General features: G+C 34.7%; 1 protein-coding gene across 12 annotated transcripts in view; it reads left to right on the top strand.

The window, feature by feature from the left end:
* The window catches only part of Abi2 (abl interactor 2), a 139182-nt gene that overhangs the window by 74144 nt on the left and 45099 nt on the right, over window positions 1-19939 (top strand). For 5 of the 12 annotated variants that reach the window (XM_071618880.1, XM_034635727.2, XM_034635724.2 and 2 more), the window contains exons 4-7: window positions 885-982; window positions 4175-4321; window positions 5054-5178; window positions 12235-12393. In XM_071618880.1, the coding sequence (XP_071474981.1) occupies window positions 885-982; window positions 4175-4321; window positions 5054-5178; window positions 12235-12393 (529 nt within the window). Of the gene's footprint in view, window positions 1-884; window positions 983-4174; window positions 4322-5053; window positions 5179-6577; window positions 6761-12234; window positions 12394-19939 lie in introns of all 12 variants that reach the window. The other 7 variants (XM_034635728.2, XM_034635726.2, XM_034635722.2 and 4 more) reach the window with 3 other exon arrangements.

Below are 19939 nucleotides of genomic sequence, written 5' to 3'. Positions count from 1 at the left end.
AATTTCTCTTTTTCCTTTGGTGACATTCGTTTTTCCCAGATTATCCATGTTTTCTATACTTTTATGTTCAATTGAGAATAGAATAGTAAGTAGAGTCATGGTCCAACTCTGATAAAGGACTATATCACACCTTCTTATGCCTGAATTAACCTTTAGTTTGGGCCTGAGTGGCCAAATTCCCATTGGAAGCAGGATACTACCAGTGGCCCTTTGTGCTACTCATAGTTGAATGAAATACCTCTGTCCTAACTTTCTGGTTCAGATGTTTGGGAATATGCCTTAATTTCTAGCAGTTGTCAGGTAGGTCATTTCCTCATAATAGAAGATTAAAGAAATTCGAATTGTGAGGGTGATCTGCAACTTTAAAAAACTAAAGTTTTCTTTCTATATATCATACAATTTATTTTATATCCTCTAATTACAGTGGATCATATTCATAGTTGGGTATTTTTAGTTGGGAAACATTTTGTTTTATATAGTTACTGTCTAAAGGAAGCTAACTAAAAAATAAGGAATTACTTGAAGAATTTATTGTTTCTGATTGTTATTTTTTATTAAAAGTAAAAATTTAATAGTTAGCAGTTTCTTCAGTTGAATGTAACATCATATAATCTAACCAGTGATCTGTTGGTGTGATGGCCTAATGGCAAATAAATTCTTTGCATACAAGTTTATAATCATTTGAAAATCATGTTAGGAAGAGTCCTTTGAGTACAACTGTAGAATAATAGTAGATTAGAAATTGCATATGAAATGCATGGCCTCTAATTTTTTTCCTGTATTTAAACCTTCCCTTCCTTTGTTAAATAGCATAGCATTATTTCCCCCCAGTACTTTATTTCACTGCATGCAAGTTAAGTTGAGTTTTCCTCGAAATTTTTTAGGTGAGTACCCAGAATATGAAGATGGGTGGGCTGCCACGTACAACACCTCCAACTCAGAAACCCCCCAGTCCCCCTATGTCAGGGAAAGGGACACTTGGGTGAGTATATAACTAAGTATAATAGAAAATAATTTCATGCAGTGTTGTGTTAAAAATGATTTTTTAAAAAATATTTACAAAAAAAGATTTTTCCCCAGGATTATTTCTTGGGTTTGTAATTTTTCCCTTTTTCTGGGAAGCACATCTTTATACATAAAGATATTTGGTTAGAAATTATTTTTCTAATGAATTTTAAATTGAGATTTTTTTTTTTTTTTTTTTTAAATAGTGCTGGGGATCAAACCCAGGGCTTCAAATGCTGGGCAAGCACTCTACCACTGAGCTATAGCCCAGCTCCTGTAAATTGCCATCTTAATCATTATACTTTTTGTTTTTCCAGAAATATTTTGCAGTCCTTTTGTATTATAGTTGTATTGGATTACCCTTCCCAAGAAGGCTGTGTAGATTATAAAATTCAATATACCTTGTTATGATACTGTTGAGTTTTGATTTAGAGCTATAGAATTGGGCTCTGGATTTAACTTTTGGCAAAATGGTCAATTAATGGAAAAGCTTGCCTTTTTTCTTCTGTAACATCATAATACAAGCTTAGTTATCATGATTGAGATTTATGATCAGGTGGGCATAAAATATAGCCCAGAAGACAGTTGGCTAAAGTTCTGGCTTGCTGCTTGCCCTGTGGTCCTTTATATTCAGTCTCTCAACAATTCAGTTTTTTCATCTGTAAAAGGGGGTAATATTTATCTTCTGTTATCTTTTCAGGGTCACTATACCAGAAATTGGATTTTTTAAAATATATAATACAAAGACAAAATGCTTTGACAACCATTGGCTTTGTGATATATACTAAAAGCTTTAAATTGGCAATCTTGTTTTTGGCCCCCTCACCAAAAAAATAAATAAAAGTAAATAGCAAAAATCCCAGTGTATGTACACACACACACACACACACACACACACACACATACAAACACACATACACATACACATATACAGGAACCCTCTTCCCCTGAAACAAAATAAAACAAATAAACCCAAAACAAAACCAACCACTGTGGATCAGGATGGGACAACAATGAATTGGGATATGAAGGAGAATATTGTTGGAAACAGAATGAGAGTAGGAGAAGACAGAATAAACATGATTACCAACCAGGAGTAGAATGGTTTTATGCTTACAACAGAGAGAAAAGAGTCTAGTAGATCAAGTAACATTTAAACTTCAGGGTAGAATTAAGATGATGTTGTAGGGTATTGGTGCAGTGGTAAGAGTAGAACAATATGGAGGAACTATTTATTTTTCTGGAGAATGTTTACATTTCTGTTATATAAAGCATCTAATGGATATTATTAAGTTTTAAATCAAGATTATTAGCAAGATAGCCTGTGTAATCTCTAGTAAAATAAAATTTTAGTTTGCTCTGAAAGTTTGATGATTTATTCATATATCAGTATTTATTTTCCTTGGATATTAGCAATAGTTCTGCAAGATCTTGGAGACCAGAGTTGATGAGCATCTCTCGATCAGTTGATGGTCACAGCCTAATTTTTTTTTTTCACAGTCTTTGCCTTTGTCATCATATTTTGTTCTTCTCCCCTTGTTTTTTTTTTTTAATTATTATTTTTTTGACTTTGTTTATGTCATTTTCCTCACTGTGTTCTCAGTTAGCAAAGGGTTTTCTCCCTGGATGAAATAGAATATTTCTTTTTTTTTTTTTTTAAATCATTTGGGAAACACTATCTAAAAATTAGATTCTTAAAAATTAATAAATTTCCTGTTTCATTTTTGTATTTACATTATAATTTCAGAGATACCTGAACTACTTTTTAGTATATGTGTATGTATGTATATATTTATTTATTTATTGGTACTGAGGCTTGAACCTACTAAACTACATTCCCAGCCCTTTTTATTTTATTTTGAGACGGGGTCTTGCTAAGTTGCTGAGACTGGTCTTGAACTGGAGATTCTCCCATCTCAACCTCTGGAGAAGCTGGGATTACAGGCATGAGTCACAATGCCTGGCTCTAAAGTATTTTAAATCTAGAGTCTTGACATTCCTTTTTCCCCTTTGAGCTACTCTCCTATCCAGCACCTTTATCTATTTTTAATTATTAATATGTGTATTTATGCAGGGAGACTTTGAGGGTATTAGAGTCACAAGGTCATTTATTACAAAATGATCTCATTCAAAATCATTGATCCATAACTTGAGTTGTCCAGGGGAGCAATACTTAGAGGAACTCTGGGAGCCTTTTGGGAAGTCAATTATTGAAAAATATATAAGTCATTTGAACAGTATCATTTCAGGAGAAGAAAGCTTTTTAATTTTTAAATATTGATGTTCCAAGGTTTGTTCTTTTAAAGACCAGAATCTCATCTATAAGATGTCATTTTCATATTTATCATTGTCATGAAGAATTCAAAAACTTCAAATAGAGAATTAATTTAATAATCACTAATGTTGCACTGTGAATTTTACTTCCTATTTTATTTTCTTAATCTTCTCATCTTCTTCTCTAAAAGGGAAAATTGTGAAAAAGAGGGAAATGTGTGTTAATAATATCAGTCTGGTTTGTGTTTTATGGTTAAAAGTAAATAATGTAGAAGGATTTAGGTGGTCTATTAAAATTTTTTTCTTGCCCTTGTAAATGTTGAATTTTGAGAAGTTGGAGAGAAACTAAGGTGAAAGTTGAGGGAGAAAGTAAGGCTGTGAGAATGGCAGATGAGATTAACAGAGAAAGGGAAGTGAATTGTTGGGACTGGTATTTATCATCAGAGTGGGGCTTGTGATTCCAAAATCTGGATTTCTTGTGTCTGTCTTTGAACATTTTTGGTTTAGGGAGAGAGGGGAGAGGAAGATAGTGCTTCATGCAGTGCAATGCGATACTTTGACATGATACTAAAATAATTCACACTTATTTCTAAGGAAAGAGTAGAGTAGGAATTATTGGCTTCAGTGGTGGAAAACTCTTGGGATCTCTGAAAATAAAGGAACAGAATTGGATTAGCACAGGGAAATGAGGTTGGAAACTGAAAAATAATAGTGCATACTTACCAAAACCCTAATGTTGGAGAAGTGATACTTTAGGAAAGACTAAAATTGATAGCTGGGTTAAAACACATTTCCTATTTCTGATTGTAAATTGTACTTCACTATTGGCAGCTCTTGGAATTTATTGTGCCGAAACTTGCTTAATCACACAATACATACGCTCTTCTTTTTGTAGGCGGCACTCCCCCTATCGCACACTGGAGCCAGTGCGTCCTCCAGTGGTACCAAATGATTACGTACCTAGCCCAACCCGTAATATGGCTCCCTCGCAGCAGAGCCCTGTGAGGACAGCTTCTGTGAATCAAAGAAATCGAACTTACAGGTATTTTCTCTACCTCAGCACAAAATGTGATGGTCATAGTACCATATTCTGTTCAGATAACTTCAGTTAAATCTCTCTCATTTTCCAAGTGCTAAGTTCTAAGTTCTTTTCCTCACTCTACTCTCCCAAACCTCATCTGATTCCACCTCTCTCTCCTCATGTTCTGATGTAACTTTGAGCAGCCAGGAAGTAGAAAAGGAACAGACATTTCAAAGTGCAAACTTCTCTACAAAGATAATAGTTCAGTTGAACTGGAAAAAAAAGAAATTATGGACCAGATGCGGAAAATTTCAAGTTGTTTTTTGGTGGAACTTTACAGATGAAAAACTACACACGACAAAACACTAGTATGGGATAGTATATCAAGATATCGTTACAAATTGAAATAAGATAATTTGTTCAGAAAAATGTTTTTATTGTAAAAGAAGTTTCTTCAGATGGGCATTAAACTGGAATATAAGAAGGTAATATTTGTTATTTTGATTTGTTGAGCTCCAACATTTATGGAGAATTTTTGTCTTTTTCAGTTTCTTTAATACAGCTTATTAAAAGTTATCAAAACAAGCTAACTGAACTCAGCTCTTCCCCAACTTTATTAAGAAATTCATACTTGAAGGGGAAGGTTTTTGAATTGTCTTTCTTATAGCTATTTTCATTTCAGCAATTTTTGGGAAATGCTAATGATATATTACTGTATAAATACTCATATTTTGGTGGCTTTTATTTCTTTAGCAGCAGTGGGAGTAGTGGAGGAAGCCACCCAAGTAGTCGGAGCAGCAGCCGGGAGAACAGTGGAAGTGGAAGTGTGGGGGTTCCTATTGCTGTTCCTACTCCATCTCCTCCCAGTGTGTTTCCAGGTAAAACAGTAATCATTGCTTTTCTTTTGTGAATTTTACTTCAGTTTTTAATGTAATTATAGTAAACTTTCTTCTTAATCAGGATTTTTTCTTCTCTTAGAACTTCATGAATTTTGACAAGTCTTTATGTATTTGTTATTTTTAACCAAATTATTTGTACAATTTTTGCATTTTTCTATTATTTTTTAAAATATTTTATTTTAGTTGTAGGTGGACATAATACCTTTATTTTATTTATGTGGTGCTGAGGATTGAATCCAGGGCCCCATACAAATGAGATAAGTGCTCTACCTCTGAGCCCCAGCCCCAGCCTTGTGTACTTTTCTGTTATTTGATTTTAACCCTTTGGTGCTGTGGCTCATTTGGTACTTTGATGCTTCAGGTGCTACTTTGGTATGAGTTAATGTTTAATTCCAGCTAGTTTATGACAGTGTTTATCTTTGGACACAGGGGGGCTTGGCATGAGAGTCATACTGGTGATAAAGGATGGCAAAATAGGAAAGTAGTTTCGACTGTTAAATTTAGTGGATTATTGGAATTTAATAGTCTCTGAAATGCTATCCTTTTTTCTCTGAAATGAAAAAATGTGCTTATTTGATCTGAGGATATACAAAGTTAAAAGCATGACTCAAAAGACATCAGGATAGATTATTAAATATTTAATTTAGTTATAACGAGTACGTAAGACCTGGTTTGTTTTGTTTTTGTTTTTCATAACTCAGGTTCAAATTCAGATCCTTGCACCACATAGGCAAGCATTTCATCTCTGCGCTAAACCTCTATAGTCTTTAGATAATAAAATAAAAAAATCATGAAGGACTAGGGTTGTGGCTCAGCGGTAGAGCATTCGCCTAGCATGTGCAGGGCCCTAGGTTCCATCCTCAGCACCATATAAAAATAAATAAATAAAATAAAGGTATTGTGTTCAACTACAACTAAAAATAAATATTTTTAAAAAATCATGAAAAAGACTTGTTTAAGTTCTTTTTTTAACATAATTTTACCTTGAGTATATGAGTATATGTCTTTTTTTCTGATTTATATTATTCAAATGGAATACTGTTCTTTAGGTTTTTTTTCCTATTTATGGTATTTTATACTAAAATTAACAATGTGTGGGGAGCTCTTTTCTTCCAGATTGTGGTTTTTGAATAAAAAGGAAAGTTTGTTTTTAATGAATTAAAAATTTTGTACGTTATCCTGAGCATCTTGAATTATTTTCTGCATACCTAATAACCTTTAACAGAAGCCTCAGTCGTCGTCTTTTTTTCCATCTCCCTATTCTTTTGGTTAATGTTAAAGCACTGAATATCTAATGTTAGATACTCTAATGCCTTTTCTAATCCCGCTGAATGTGACTGCCTCATTAATGCTGCCTCTTACTCCTCTTTCCCCTCAGCCCCTGCTGGCTCCTCTGGCACTCCTCCCCTTCCTGCTACTTCTGCATCTGCTCCTGCCCCTCTTGTTCCTGCTACTGTTCCCTCCTCCATTGCCCCAGAGGCTGCTGCTGGGGGTGCCCAGACCCTTGCTGATGGCTTCACTTCTCCAACTCCCCCTGTTGTTTCTTCTAATCCCCCTACAGGTGAGTATTAGCTTATTTCTTTGCAGGTAGATCCAGTCATTTGGATATTCTCTTACTTGGATCTCCAGCTTCATGATTTTGTTATTGTTTGTTTGTACTACTTATATTAAAAAAAAAAAAATACAAAGACCTATAATCCCAGTGACTCAGGGGGCTAAGGAAGGAGGATTGCAAGTTTAAGGCCAACTTCAGTAACTTAGTAAGACCCTGGCTTCAAAAAAAAAAAAAAAAAAAAGCCTGGGGACTTAGCTCAGTGGTAAAGTGCCCTTGGGTTCAATCCCCAGTGCCTCCCTCACCATAAAAAAAAAAAAAAAAAAAAAAGATGAATTCTAATAGAAAGTGTCATGTAACCAAGAATTAGAATTTCTTGAGAAAATCCTGATAAAGTGTCATATGTTTTTCTTATAGGGTAGCAAAAGTACACATTTTTAATACCTTAAATTTCATTCTGTTAAAGATTTATGAATTTAGTGTGGTGCTACCTTCTATACAGTTTTGAGAGGTTGTTGTTAGAAATATTGTTATGAGGCTAGGCACAGTAGCGTATACCTGTAATCCTAGCAACTCAGGAGGCTGAGGCAGGAGGATTATAAATTAGAGGCCAGTCTCAGCAATTTAGTGAGGCCCTAATAAGCAATTTAGTGAGACCCTGTCTCAAAAAAACAAAAAGTGCTGGGGATGTGGCTCAGTAGTAAAGTGCCCCTGGGTTCAATCTTTAGCACCAAAACAAACAAACAAATAAATAAGTGAGATAGAGAGAGGCTTGAGCCTAGGAACATGAAGTTAGGGGATACTATACTGGCTTCCACCTACATGCCTTTTAATACCATTCCAGCCCTTAAACAATAGGATTATGTTACATTCCTCCTCAAACAACCTGTAAACTCTCAGTGCCTGACTAATCTCTCAGGCTTGAGGAATTTAAGACTCCTCCTCCCTGCAACTAAGAACTTAAGATACTCTGAAGGAGGAGGGTGGGTACTTTTCTAACCTTTATGTAGACCAGAGATTCCAGGACTCAGGAAAATGGGAGAATTAAAAACAAAGGGGGCATGTCATCATCACTTTCCTCTCTGAGAGGACTCCACTCTCTCCCTTGAGAAGGCCTTTTTGCCCCCTTCTCTTTTCCCTTCTACTAAACTTTGTTACACTAAGTTTCACATCTTGCCTGAAATTTTCTCAAACAAGAGCACAAGAAATGAGAACACCATGCAGTTACAAGTGGCGCAGTTAACAAGAAGTCTGTGACAATAATTCCAGATGTCTTTCATTGGAAATATTTTATGTAACAAATTGAAAACCTCTGTATGTCTTTTATACCAATCTGTTGCTTGTTTTAGCAGCCATGGGAATTCATAGGGCAATGGACTTTTAAAAGGTGTCAGGTTTAAGTTGACTGATATTTTAGTGTTTTCATAATGCAACCTAAAATCTGTTTTGATGGGGCACCAGGTAAAATCCCAATAGCTACAAAATACATTTGAGCAGTTAATGTAATGCTGGTTAGTAAACAGGTCTTATCTCTTATAAAATGCGTGTTTGGACATATCATCATAGTATTTTGCTTGCCAATGAAGTAATTTCAGAGAATAACTATTCAGTTATGCCTCCATAACCAGATATTTACATGTTTTAAAAAAGATACTTTTAGCTAAATTTGATTTTGGATGGTCGTCTTTTGGGATAGTTTCCATAATAGCACTTATAACGGAAAGCTTTCTATAGTGGTTAAGTGTAAACACAGGCTTTTTTGTTGTTGTTCTACATACAACTTGGTTAGACCAGATTGCTTATTAAGCATAGGAATCTTCTTGTGCCCCTGTATAAGTAAAGAATGCATTTTGAAACTGGTTGCAGACTTGGAAAGGATAGAACACCCCATGCGTCAACATTTTAGTAATGAAATGATAATTTAGAAGCAAGTACCTGGCTCATAGGGTTCAATAAATAAACTTTTGTTATGTGGTTGAATAAATTAACTATGTTTTTTAAAGAACAAAAAGCAATATAAATATCTTAATAATTTACATCAATATAGTCTTTTTTTACAATATCTTTGAGTCATCAAGTACTTTTTTCTTTTTATTAATGTATAACTTATATAAAGTAAAATTTGCCTATTATATTGTATATGTCTGAGTTTTGGCAAACACATACAGTGTGTAACTACCACCATAACCAAGATCCCATAATCTATCATCCCAAAACTGTCAGTCCTTTCCCTAGCTTTTGGTAACCCCATATCTGTTCTTTTATCCCTAAAGTTTTAACTTTAGGTATCCTTTTCAGTCTGGTGTTTTAGCCAGACACATTTGGAAGATTTGTTCAATTGTTGCATGTTTAGGTATTTGTTCCTTTTTATTACTGAGTAGTGTTCTTTTGTATGACTATACTGCAGTTTGTCCCTTTCCTGGTTGAAGGACATTTGGATTATTTTCCATTTTCAGTGTTTATAAGTAAACATAGGTTTTATTTCATTTAAGTAAATAGGTAGTAGGATTGCTAAGTTGCATTGTGAGTTAATGTTCAACTTAAGAACCTGCCAAATTGTTTTCCAAAGTGACTATAAAATTTGGTGTCCTAGTAGTAGTGATGTGATTTTCAGTTGCATCCTTTCAGCACTTGGTACTGTCATTTAAACATTTTTTTTTTAAGCTCTTTGAATAAGTGTGCAGTGATTTTCCATGTGGTTTTGATTCCCCTTTCCCTAATGAATAATGATCTTGAGCATCTTTTCACGTGCTTGTTCGTCCTCTATATCTTCTTTAGTAAAGTGTCAATTCAAATGTTTTGTTCCTCTCCCCACCTTTTTAATGTCCCCCCCCCTTTTGGGTAGAGTTCTTTTATATTTTGAATCCTTTATCAATTATGTGAGTTGCAAATATTTTCTTCCATTTGGTGATTTGTTATTTCATATTCTTTTTTTTTTTTAAGTAGTTGATGGACCTTTATTTATTTGTATGTGGTGCTGAAAATTGAACCCAGTGCCTCACTCATGCTAGGCAAGCACTCTGTCACTGAGCCACAACCCCAGCCCTATTTCATATTCTTAATGGTATCTTTCAAATAAGAAGAGGTCTTCATTTTTATTAAATCTGGTCTGTCATTATTTCTCTTCTATGGATTTGTGCTTTTATGAAAACTTTTTACCTTTTTACCTAAGGTCATAAAGATGTTGTTTTTGGCAGACATGGTGGCACATGCCTGTAATCCCAGTGATTTGGGAGGCTAAGGGCAGGAAAATTGCAAGTTGGAGGCCAGCCTGGGCAACTTAGCAAGATCCCATCTCAAATAAAAAAACAAAAAGGGATGGAGGTATAGTTCAGTGGTAGAGTGCCCAATGGGTTCAATGCCCAATATCTATTTTTCTCTCTCTCTGTCTCACACACACACACACACACACAGACACACACACACACAGAGATTTTGTGTTCTAGGAAGTTTTTAATTTGAGGTTTTATAGGTCTTCTAATAATTAGCTATAGTTTTTTTTTTTTAATTTTTGTCTTAACCCCAAACAAGGTAAATCTCCCATTAATAGTATGGACAGTGTCACTGCAGGTTTACAACATGAACTTTTAGACTGAATCTAACTATACAATTCATAATGATGTTATTCATCATCCTAGGTTTGTATTATTTTGGTATTATTACTAAAATGCTACAAATGTTTTTGTGTGTAGTGGTTCAAATGACTAAGTGTGCCTTTGAAATAATAGTTTCTTAGTTTGCATATTTACCTTTTATTTTAGTTAAAAATTTCTCAATTCATATTGGATTATGTTTAAGCTTGAGTGCTTAATTTTATACAACAGAATTGAGTTGTAGATTTTTTTGTTGTTGTTGTAGATGGACACAATATCTTTATTTATTTATTTTTTATGTGGTGCTGACAATTGAACCCAGTTCCTCATGCATGCAAAGCAAGTGCTCTACCACTGAGCCGTAACCCCAGCTCCAAGTTGTAGGTTTTAATGTATATCTAAGAAGAGTAAATGCTATAGTAAATCTTGAGTGCTTATATGTGACTCCATTTGAATCCAGGTTTTATAAGTTTATGGAACTCCTGAAGAGCAGTTTTAGTTATATAAACTATTTTACTTTGCATGGCTCTCTGTCCTCTCCTCTTCTTTTACTTCTCTTCCCACATCCTCTTTCTCACTCACTTGCCCTGTTGCCTGCTAGAGTGTTCTCTCATGAGAGCTTTAGTGGTGCCTGTAATAGAAGATCCTCAGCTGACTGACAGCTAAGTGGGGGGGGGGGGGGAGATAAAGTCAAGGTAAAATTTAGGAACTGAATTGTATTAGGAAATTGGATGGATTAGGGAAGGGAGTCTTCAGCTGGCATCAGCAATTGAACTTTCTAGATAGCAAAATATAGTGAAATTAATGGTAAACAGGTTCAGAGTAATGTTACAAATAAGATATTTTGACTCACTTTTTGTATCTTAGCTTTTTACATAGTTGTAGATTTCATTAACTCTAATTTTAAAATAAAATAGATATTTAGAGATGGATATTTTTGATTGAATAAAGATGTGTTTGGTTTGGAATTATGTCATCAGACTTTTTGCTGAAATACTGTTTTCCTTGAAACAAATTTCTTTTCTACCTTAGTTTTATTATTATTTTCATCATTTATTATTTTGGAAAAACTGTATGAAACATTTTTTCTTTTGCTTTCCCAATGTCATTCTTAATCTTGTTGAGTTTGATTTCCAGTCCTTAGTGACTGCTGTGTTTTTGGAGGAAGAGGGCTGTCTTAGTCCATTTTTTTTTTCCCTGCTTTAACTGAGTAACACAGACTGGGTAATTTATAAACAATAGAGGTTATTTGGTTCATAGTTCTGGGGCTAAGAGGGCCTATATCTAGGGGCTATGTATGCTGAGGGCCTTCTTGCTGTGTCATAATGTGGTGGAAGTTAACAAATACATGATCAGAATGTGAGTGTATGAGAGAAAAGGAGAGAGCGAATAGGGCCAAACTCCTTCTTTTATCAGGAACCTACCTACTCCCCTGATAACAAACCCACTCCCACTGTAGCTAACCCATTCCTATGATAAATACATTATCCACTCATGAGGGCAAAGCCCTCGTGACTATGTCTTAGAGATTCCAACTTTTAATACTCTTGCTTTGGAGATAAGTTTTGGTGGACACATTCAACAATAGAAGAGGCTGCAAAATTTAGTTGATTGTGAAAACCCCATCAGATAATTAATTTAATAAAATCCAAATGTTAATTGGTAATTTACTTACATGTAGCTTTTCAAAATTATGTTTTCATTTACTTTTTTTTTGCATTTTGATACAATGACAGCTGAGCAATAATTGCCATCTGTCGATTTTCAGATAGCAATTAGCTAAATATTATTGTTTTAATAATCTTATTAAGATTTAGGCAATATACATAAAGTATTTCATTATCTGAGATTTTCTTTTAATGATAGATTTATGTTCTATCCCTTTTCCAGGTCATCCTGTTCAGTTCTACAGCATGAATAGACCTGCTTCTCGCCATACACCCCCAACAATAGGGGGCTCCTTGCCCTATAGACGCCCTCCTTCCATAACGTCACAAACAAGCCTTCAGAATCAGCTGAATGGAGGACCTTTTTATAGCCAGAATCCAGGTCAGTTTTTTTTTTTTAATTTTATAGAATATATCTAACTAGAACCTTCAATTAAAAACCCTTTAATTACAAATAATTAGCACATGGTGGGTGGTTAGAACTATTTGTTGAATGAATGAATACTAAGTTGCTAATAACACTGTATTTCTTATTTATCTCTCTCTCTCTCTCTCTTTTAAGAAATCACATTATTTTCCTGTAAAATTATAGAACTTGTTTTTTTCTGAACAGAATTCTTTTGATTATGATAGTGGTTATTTGCTTTAAAAATTATTGTAGGGCTAGAGGTATAACTCAGAGTCTCAGAGTGCTTGCCTAGCGTGTGTGAGCCCAATGCTGGATTAAAAAAAAAAAAAAAAAGTATGGTGAACATTATTTCCTTTTTGTTTAATGAGACAACCTTACACTATGAATTACAAATAATGAAAAGTTGAGTGACCATGAAGCTGTTTTGTGCTAGGTTATTATACTATTTTATTCAATTCTCATAACAGACTTTTGATGGGAAAACTGGGACTTGGAGAAATTGACCCAAAACAATTATAGTATACAATTGCATCATACATACAGGAAAAAACTGATTTAGCACACATTTTTATGCTATACATACTCATTCTTTTGTTTATTCCCTGGAGGGGACATGAGCAAATTAGACATGGTATGTCCACTTGTTATGTTTTTCTGGACTTTTGCTCACAAGCTATTAAGCCTGTACATAAACACCTTAGATATTAGGGGATGATTCATTCTGTCTTTGAAAAGTCTTGGCTTTCATGGAGCTGGCATTTGTCCACTGTGGCTACTGCCTATTAGTGAAAACCTTAGTTACAAAGAATCATGCACAAGAAAGAAATTTGATCCTCTTTGTACATAAACATTTACAATTTAAAGAATGCTTTTGTATCTGTATCTCACTTGATATTATCATATACAAAATAAAATCGGTGATCATTTTCGTATGTATTTTGCATATGAAATCAAGGCCAAGGTGGGATTTGAAGTTAGGTTTTTTTGACTATGAGTTTCATGTTCTATTTTCCTATCCTACTTACCTTCAGATTTAAATTTTTTTCTCTTTCCTTCCCAGGTCTTCTCTTTTTTTTTGGTGGGGGAAAAAGGAAGGAAGGATATTACCATTGTATTATAAATACTTGGGATCCTGAGATATTGTCAATCTTTATGTTATATTCTGAGAATATTGCTTAGTAACTAAATATTGAACGAATTACTTGTCCCTTTATCCAAATTTCTTTACTCTTCTGGGTTTCTCTTGTAAATTAAATGCTGTATTTGTAGTCTAGCTAGTGTAGACCACAGTGTGAATACCAACCTGCTTTAGTTGAAATGTACTTCTCTTATTGCTGTCTTTGATCACACTTGGTATTTTAGGTTATACCATTTTTAGAAATCCATTTTCACTTTGTTGACAAAATTGCCTGCCGTTAGTCACACATCCTACTTGTAAACCACGTTTTCTAAAAACCACATTTCTTCAAGTGCTATTTTGTACCTGAGTGCATTTGTTTGGGTTTTTTGTTATTGCTATTTGTTTGCTTGCTTATTTTTGTTTTTGAAATGGTGTCCCACTGTATTTCTCAGGTTGGTCTCAAATTCATGGGCTCAATGGATCCTCCTGCCTCAGCTTCCAGATTATCTGGAACTAAGGTGTACATTACCATGTCTGTCTCTTTAAATATATTCTTTTTATTCTTAAAATTTTTATTTTATTATATATAGCCCATTTTTTAAAAATCTTTTATTGATTTTATTTTTTTAAATACATGACAGCAGTGGAAGCCATTACAATTCTTACTACACATATACAACAATTTTTCATATCTGTATATAAAGTATGTTCATGCCAATTTATGCCTTTATACATGTACTTTTTTTGCATTACAATTCTTAATACACACATATACCACAATTTTTTGTATCTCTGTATATAAAGTATGTTGATACCCAGTTGAAGTCTTCATGCATGTACTTTGTATAATGATGTCCATCACATTCCACCATCCTTGCTAATCCCCTGCTACCTCCCTTCCCAACCTCTCTAGAATTCATCTATTCCTCCCATGCTCTCCCTCCCTATCCCACTATGAGTCAACCTCTTTATATCAGAGAAAACATTCGGCACTTGAGGTTTTTGGATTGGCTCACTTCACTTAGCATTATCTTCTCCAACGCCATACATTTACGTGCAAATGCCATGATTTTGTTCTTTTTTAATGCTGAATAAAATTCCATTGTGATATATGCCACATTTTTTTTTATCCATTCATCCACTAAAGGGCATCTAGGTTGGCTCCACAGTTTAGCTATTGTGCATTGTGCTGTTATAAACATTGATGTGGCTGTGGCCCTGTAGTATGCTGTTTTTAAATCCTTTGGGTATAGTTCAAGGAGAGGACTAGCTGGGTCACATGGTGGTTCCATTCCCAGATTTCCAAGGAATCTCCATACTGCTTTCAAAATTGGCTGCACCAATTTGCAGTCCCACCAGCAATGTATGAGTGTACCTTTTTCCCCATATCCTCACCAACACTTATTGTTGTTTGTCTTCATAATAGCTGCCATTCTGTCTGGAGTGAGATGATATCTTAGAGTAGTTTTGATTTGATTTCTCTGATTGCTGGAGATGATGAGCATTTTTTCATATATTTGTTGATTGATTGTATATTCTCTTCTGAGGAGTGTCTGTTCAGGTCCTTGGCCCATTTGTTGATTGGGTTATTTGTTTTTTTTTTTTTTTTTTTTTTGGTGTTTATCTTTTTAGTTATTTTTATACCCTAGGGATTAGTGCTCTATCTGATGTGTGAGGGGTAAAAATTTGCTCCCAGGATGTAGGCTCTCTGTTCACCTCACAGATTGTTTTTTTTTTTTTTTTGCTGAGAAGAAACTTTTTAGTTTGATTCCATCCCATTTATTGATTCTTGGTTTTAATTCTTGTGCTATAGGAGTCTTTTTAAGGAAGTTGGGGCCTAATCCCACACAATGAAGATTAGGGCCTACTTTTTCTTCTATTAGAAGCAGAGTTTCTGGTTTAATTCCTAGGTCCTTGATCCATTTTGAGTTAAGTTTTATGCCTGGTGAGAGATAGGGGTTTAATTTCATTTTGTTGCATATGGATGTCCAGTTTTCCCAGCACTATTTCTTGAAGATGCTATCTTTTCTCCAGTGCATGTTTTTGGCACCTTTGTCTAATACAATTGTAATTTTCTGGGTTAGTCTCTGTGTCCTCTATTCTGTACCATTGGTCTACCAGCCTGTTTTGGTGCCAATACCATGCTGTTTTTGTTACTATTGCTTTGTAGTATAGTTTAAGGTCTGGTATAGCAATACCACCTGCTTCACCCTTCCTGCTTAGGATTGCTTTAGCTATTCTGGGTCTCTTATTTTTCCAGATGAATTTCATGATTGCTTTTTCCATTTCTATGAGGAATGCCATTGGGATTTTGATTGGAATTGCATTAAATTTGTATAGTGCTTTTGGTAGTATGGTCATTTTTTTTTTTTTTTTTAAATATGGTCTGTCGCTCAAGGTCAAGCCCAATATTTTTTTTTTTGAGAGAATTTTAATATTTATTTTTTAGTTTTCGGCGGACACAACATCTTTGTTTGTATGTGGTGCTGAGGATCGAACCCGGGCCGCACGCATGCCAGGCGAGCGCGCTACCGCTTGAGCCACATCCCCAGCCCAGTATGGTCATTTTGATAATACTAATTCTGCCTACTCAAGAGCAAGGTAGATCTTTCCATCTTCTAAGGTCTTCTTTGATTTCTCTCTTTAGGATTCTTTAATTTTCGTCGTGTAGATCTTTCACCTTGTTTGTTGATTCCCAAGTATCTTTTTTTTTTTTAGGATATTGTGAATGAGGTAGTTTTTCTCATTTCCTTCTCAGAGGATTTGTCACTGATATACAGAAATGCCCTTTGATTTATGGGTGTTGATTTTATATCCTGCTACTTTGCCAAATTCATTTACTAGTTCTAGAAGTTTTCTGGTGGAGTTTTTGGGGTTTCTAGGTATAGAATCATATCGTCAGCAAATAGAGCTAATTTAAGTTCTTCTTTTCCTATACATATCCCTTTAATTTCTTTCGTCTAATTGCTCTGGCTAGTGTTTCAAGAACTATGTTGATTAGAAGTGGTGAAAGAGGGCATCCCTGTCTTGTTCCTTATTTTAGAGGGAATGCCTTCAATTTTTCTCCATTTAGAATGATGTTGGCCTGAGGCTTAGTGTAGATAGCCTTTACTATGTTGAGATATGTTCCTGTTATCCCTAGTTTTTCTAGTGTTTTGAACATAAAGGGTTGCTGTATTTTGTCAAATGCTTTTTCTGTGTCTATTGTAATGATCATATGATTCTTATCCTTAAGTCTGTTGATGTGATGAATTACCTTTATTGATTTCCATATGTTGAACAAACCTTGCATCCCTGGGATGAATCCCACTTGATCATGGTGCACAATCTTTTTGATATGTTTTTGTATTCAAATTGCCAGAATTTTATTGAGAATTTTTGCATCTATGTTCATTAGAGATATTGGTCTGAAGTTTTCTTTCTTTGAAGTGTCTTTGGAATCAGGATTATATTGGCCTCATAGAATGAGTTTGGAAGTGCTGCTTCTTTTTCTATTTCCTGAAATAAATTGAAGAGTATTGATATTAGTTCTTCTTTAAAGGTCTTGTAGAACTGGTCTGTGTATCCATCCCATCCTGGGCTTTTCTTGGTTGGTAATCTTTTGATGGCTTCTTCTATTTCCTCACTTGATATTGGTCTGTTTAAGTTGTGTATATCTTCCTGACTCAACCTGGGCAGATCATATGTCTTAAGAAATGTGTTGATGCCTTCAATGTCCTCTATTTTATTGGAGTATAAGGTTTCAAATAATTTCTAATTATCCTCTGTATTTCTGTAGTGTCTTTTGTGGTATTGCCTTTTTTATCATGTATGCTGGTATTTTGAGTTTTTTTTCTCTCTCTCTCTTCGTTAGCATGGCTAAGGAACTCTCAATTTTATTTATTTTTTCAAAGAACCAACATTTAGATTTGTCAGTTTTTTCAGTTGTTTCTTTTGTTTCGATTTCATTGATTTCCGCTCTAATTTTAATTATTTCTTGCCTTCTACTGCTTTTGCTGCTGATTTGTTCTTTTTCTAGGGCTTTGAGATGTAGTATGAGGTCATTTATTTATTGACTTTTTCTTCTTTTAAGGAATGAACTCCATGCAATGAATTTTCCTCTTATTACTGCTTTCATAGTTTCCCAGAGATTTCGATATGTTGTGTCTGTGTTCTCATTTACCTGTAAGAATTTTTTAATCTTCTCCTTGATGTCTTCTGTAACCCATTGTTCATTCAGTAGCATATTATTCAGTCTCCATGTGATGCAGAAATTTTTATTTTTTATTTTGTCATTGATTTTCAATTTCATTCCATTATGATCTGATAAAATGCATGGTAGTACTTGCTAAGAGTTGTTTTGTGGCATAATATATGGTCTATTTTAGAGAAGGATCCATGTGCTGCTGAGAAGAAAGTGTATCCTCTTGACGCTGGTTGAAATATTCTGTGTATGTCAGTTTAGTCTAAGTTACTAATTGTGTTATTGAGCTCTATAGTTTCTTTATTCAACCTTTGTTTGGAAGATCTATTCAGTGATAAGAGAGGTGTGTTAAAGTCACCCACGATTATTGTGTTGTGGTCAATTTGACACTTGAACTTGAGAAGAGTTTGTTTGATGAACATAGCTGCTCCATTGTTTAGGGCATATATATTTATGATTGTTACGTCTTTTTGGTGTTTGGTTCCCTTGAGCAGTATGTAATGTCCATCTTCATCCCTTTTGATTAACTTTGGCTTGAAGTCTACTTTATTTGATGTGAGCATGGAAACCCCTGCTTGCTTCCACAGTTCATTTGAGTGTATGATTTTTCCCAGCCTTTCACCTTCAGTCTATATATGTCTTTTCCATCAGATGAGTCTCCTGTAGGCAGCATATTGTTGGATCTTTTTTAATCCAATCTGTTAGCCTATGTCTTTTGATTGGTGAGTTTAAGCCATTAACATTTAGGGTCACTATTGAGACATGGTTTGTATTTCCAGCCATATTTGTTTATTTTTGTTATTTAACTTGACTTGGTTTTCCTCTTTGATTAGTTTTTCCTTTAGTGTACTACCTCCCTCTGCTGGTTTTCACTGTTGTTTTTCATTTCCTCTTCATGAAATATTTTGCCAAGGATGTTTAATAGTGCTGGTTTGCTAGCTATAAATTCTTTTAACTTTTGTTTAACATGGAAGGTTTTTATTTCATCTTCCAATCTCAAGCTTAATTTTGCTGGATACAAGATTCTTGGTTGGCACCCATTATCTTTCAGAGCTTGATATATGTTGTTCCAGGATCTTCTATCTTCCAGGATCCGTGTTGAAAAATCTGCCATTATCCTAATTGGTTTACCCCTGTATGTAATCTGATTCCTTTTTCTTGTGGCTTTTAAAATTCTCTCCTCATTCTGTATATTGGGCATTTTGATTATAATGTGTCTTGATGTGGATCTGTTGTGATTTTGCACATTCAGCATCCTGTAGCCTTCTTGGATTTGGATTTCCGTTTCATTCTTCATGTCTGAAAAGTTTTTTGATATTATTTCATTTGATAGATTGCTCATTTGTTTGGTTTGGACCTCTATGCCTTCCTCTATCCCAATAACTTTTAAATTTGGTCTTTTTATGCTGTCCCATATTTTTTGAATGTTCTGCTTATGGTTTCTTAGCATTTTTGCTGTGTTGTCTATGTTCTTTTCAAGATGGTATATTTTATCTTCATTGTCTGATGTCCTATCTTCTAAGTGGTCTACTTTGTTGTTGATGCTCTCATTTGAGGTTTTAATTTGGTTTATTATTTCTTTCATTTCAAGGATTTATGTTTGTTTTGTTTTTGTATAACCTCTATCTCCCTGTTGAGGTGATCTTTTTCTTCTTGGATTTGTTTATGTAGCTCATTGTCGAAGTGACCTTTCACTGCCTGTATTTGTTCTCTTATGTCTTCTTTGAGATCCCAAAACATTTTAATCATATATATCCTGAATTCTTTCTCTGTCATTCTTTCTGCTGTAGCTGTCAATTCTTCTAATAATGTGTTGTCTTGATTTGTTTGTGGTACTTTCTTCCCTTGTTTTTTCATGTTGCTTGCGTTTCTTTCTTTCCAGCTCTGTGGAACTGGTGTGTTATTGTTTTTACTCTATAGATTTGTAGTGCTCTTGTATGGTTCCAAGATCTCTCCTTTGTATGGAAGGACAATGTTATCAGATCCCAATTTCAACAATACATCACCTGTTCAGACAGAGATCTGCAGTGATAGTGTCGCTCACCAAAAAATGGCGAGAAAGGTTTTCCAAGACAAAGAGTTGTCTGCTTCTAGCACCGGGGTGTCTGGTGAGGTTGGGGGAGATGGGATGGCCTTGTGCTGTGGCTAGATTGCAGCAGAGTGACTAGAACACAGAGGCTTTGATTTTTGCATGGGTGGTCGCAGAGCAGGTGGTC

Source organism: Marmota flaviventris, chromosome 11, assembly GCF_047511675.1.
Source record: "Marmota flaviventris isolate mMarFla1 chromosome 11, mMarFla1.hap1, whole genome shotgun sequence".
In the NCBI taxonomy this organism is placed as follows: Eukaryota; Metazoa; Chordata; class Mammalia; order Rodentia; family Sciuridae; genus Marmota; species Marmota flaviventris.
Note: the sequence above shows the minus strand (reverse complement) of the source record. Positions and strands in the feature narration are given on the sequence as shown.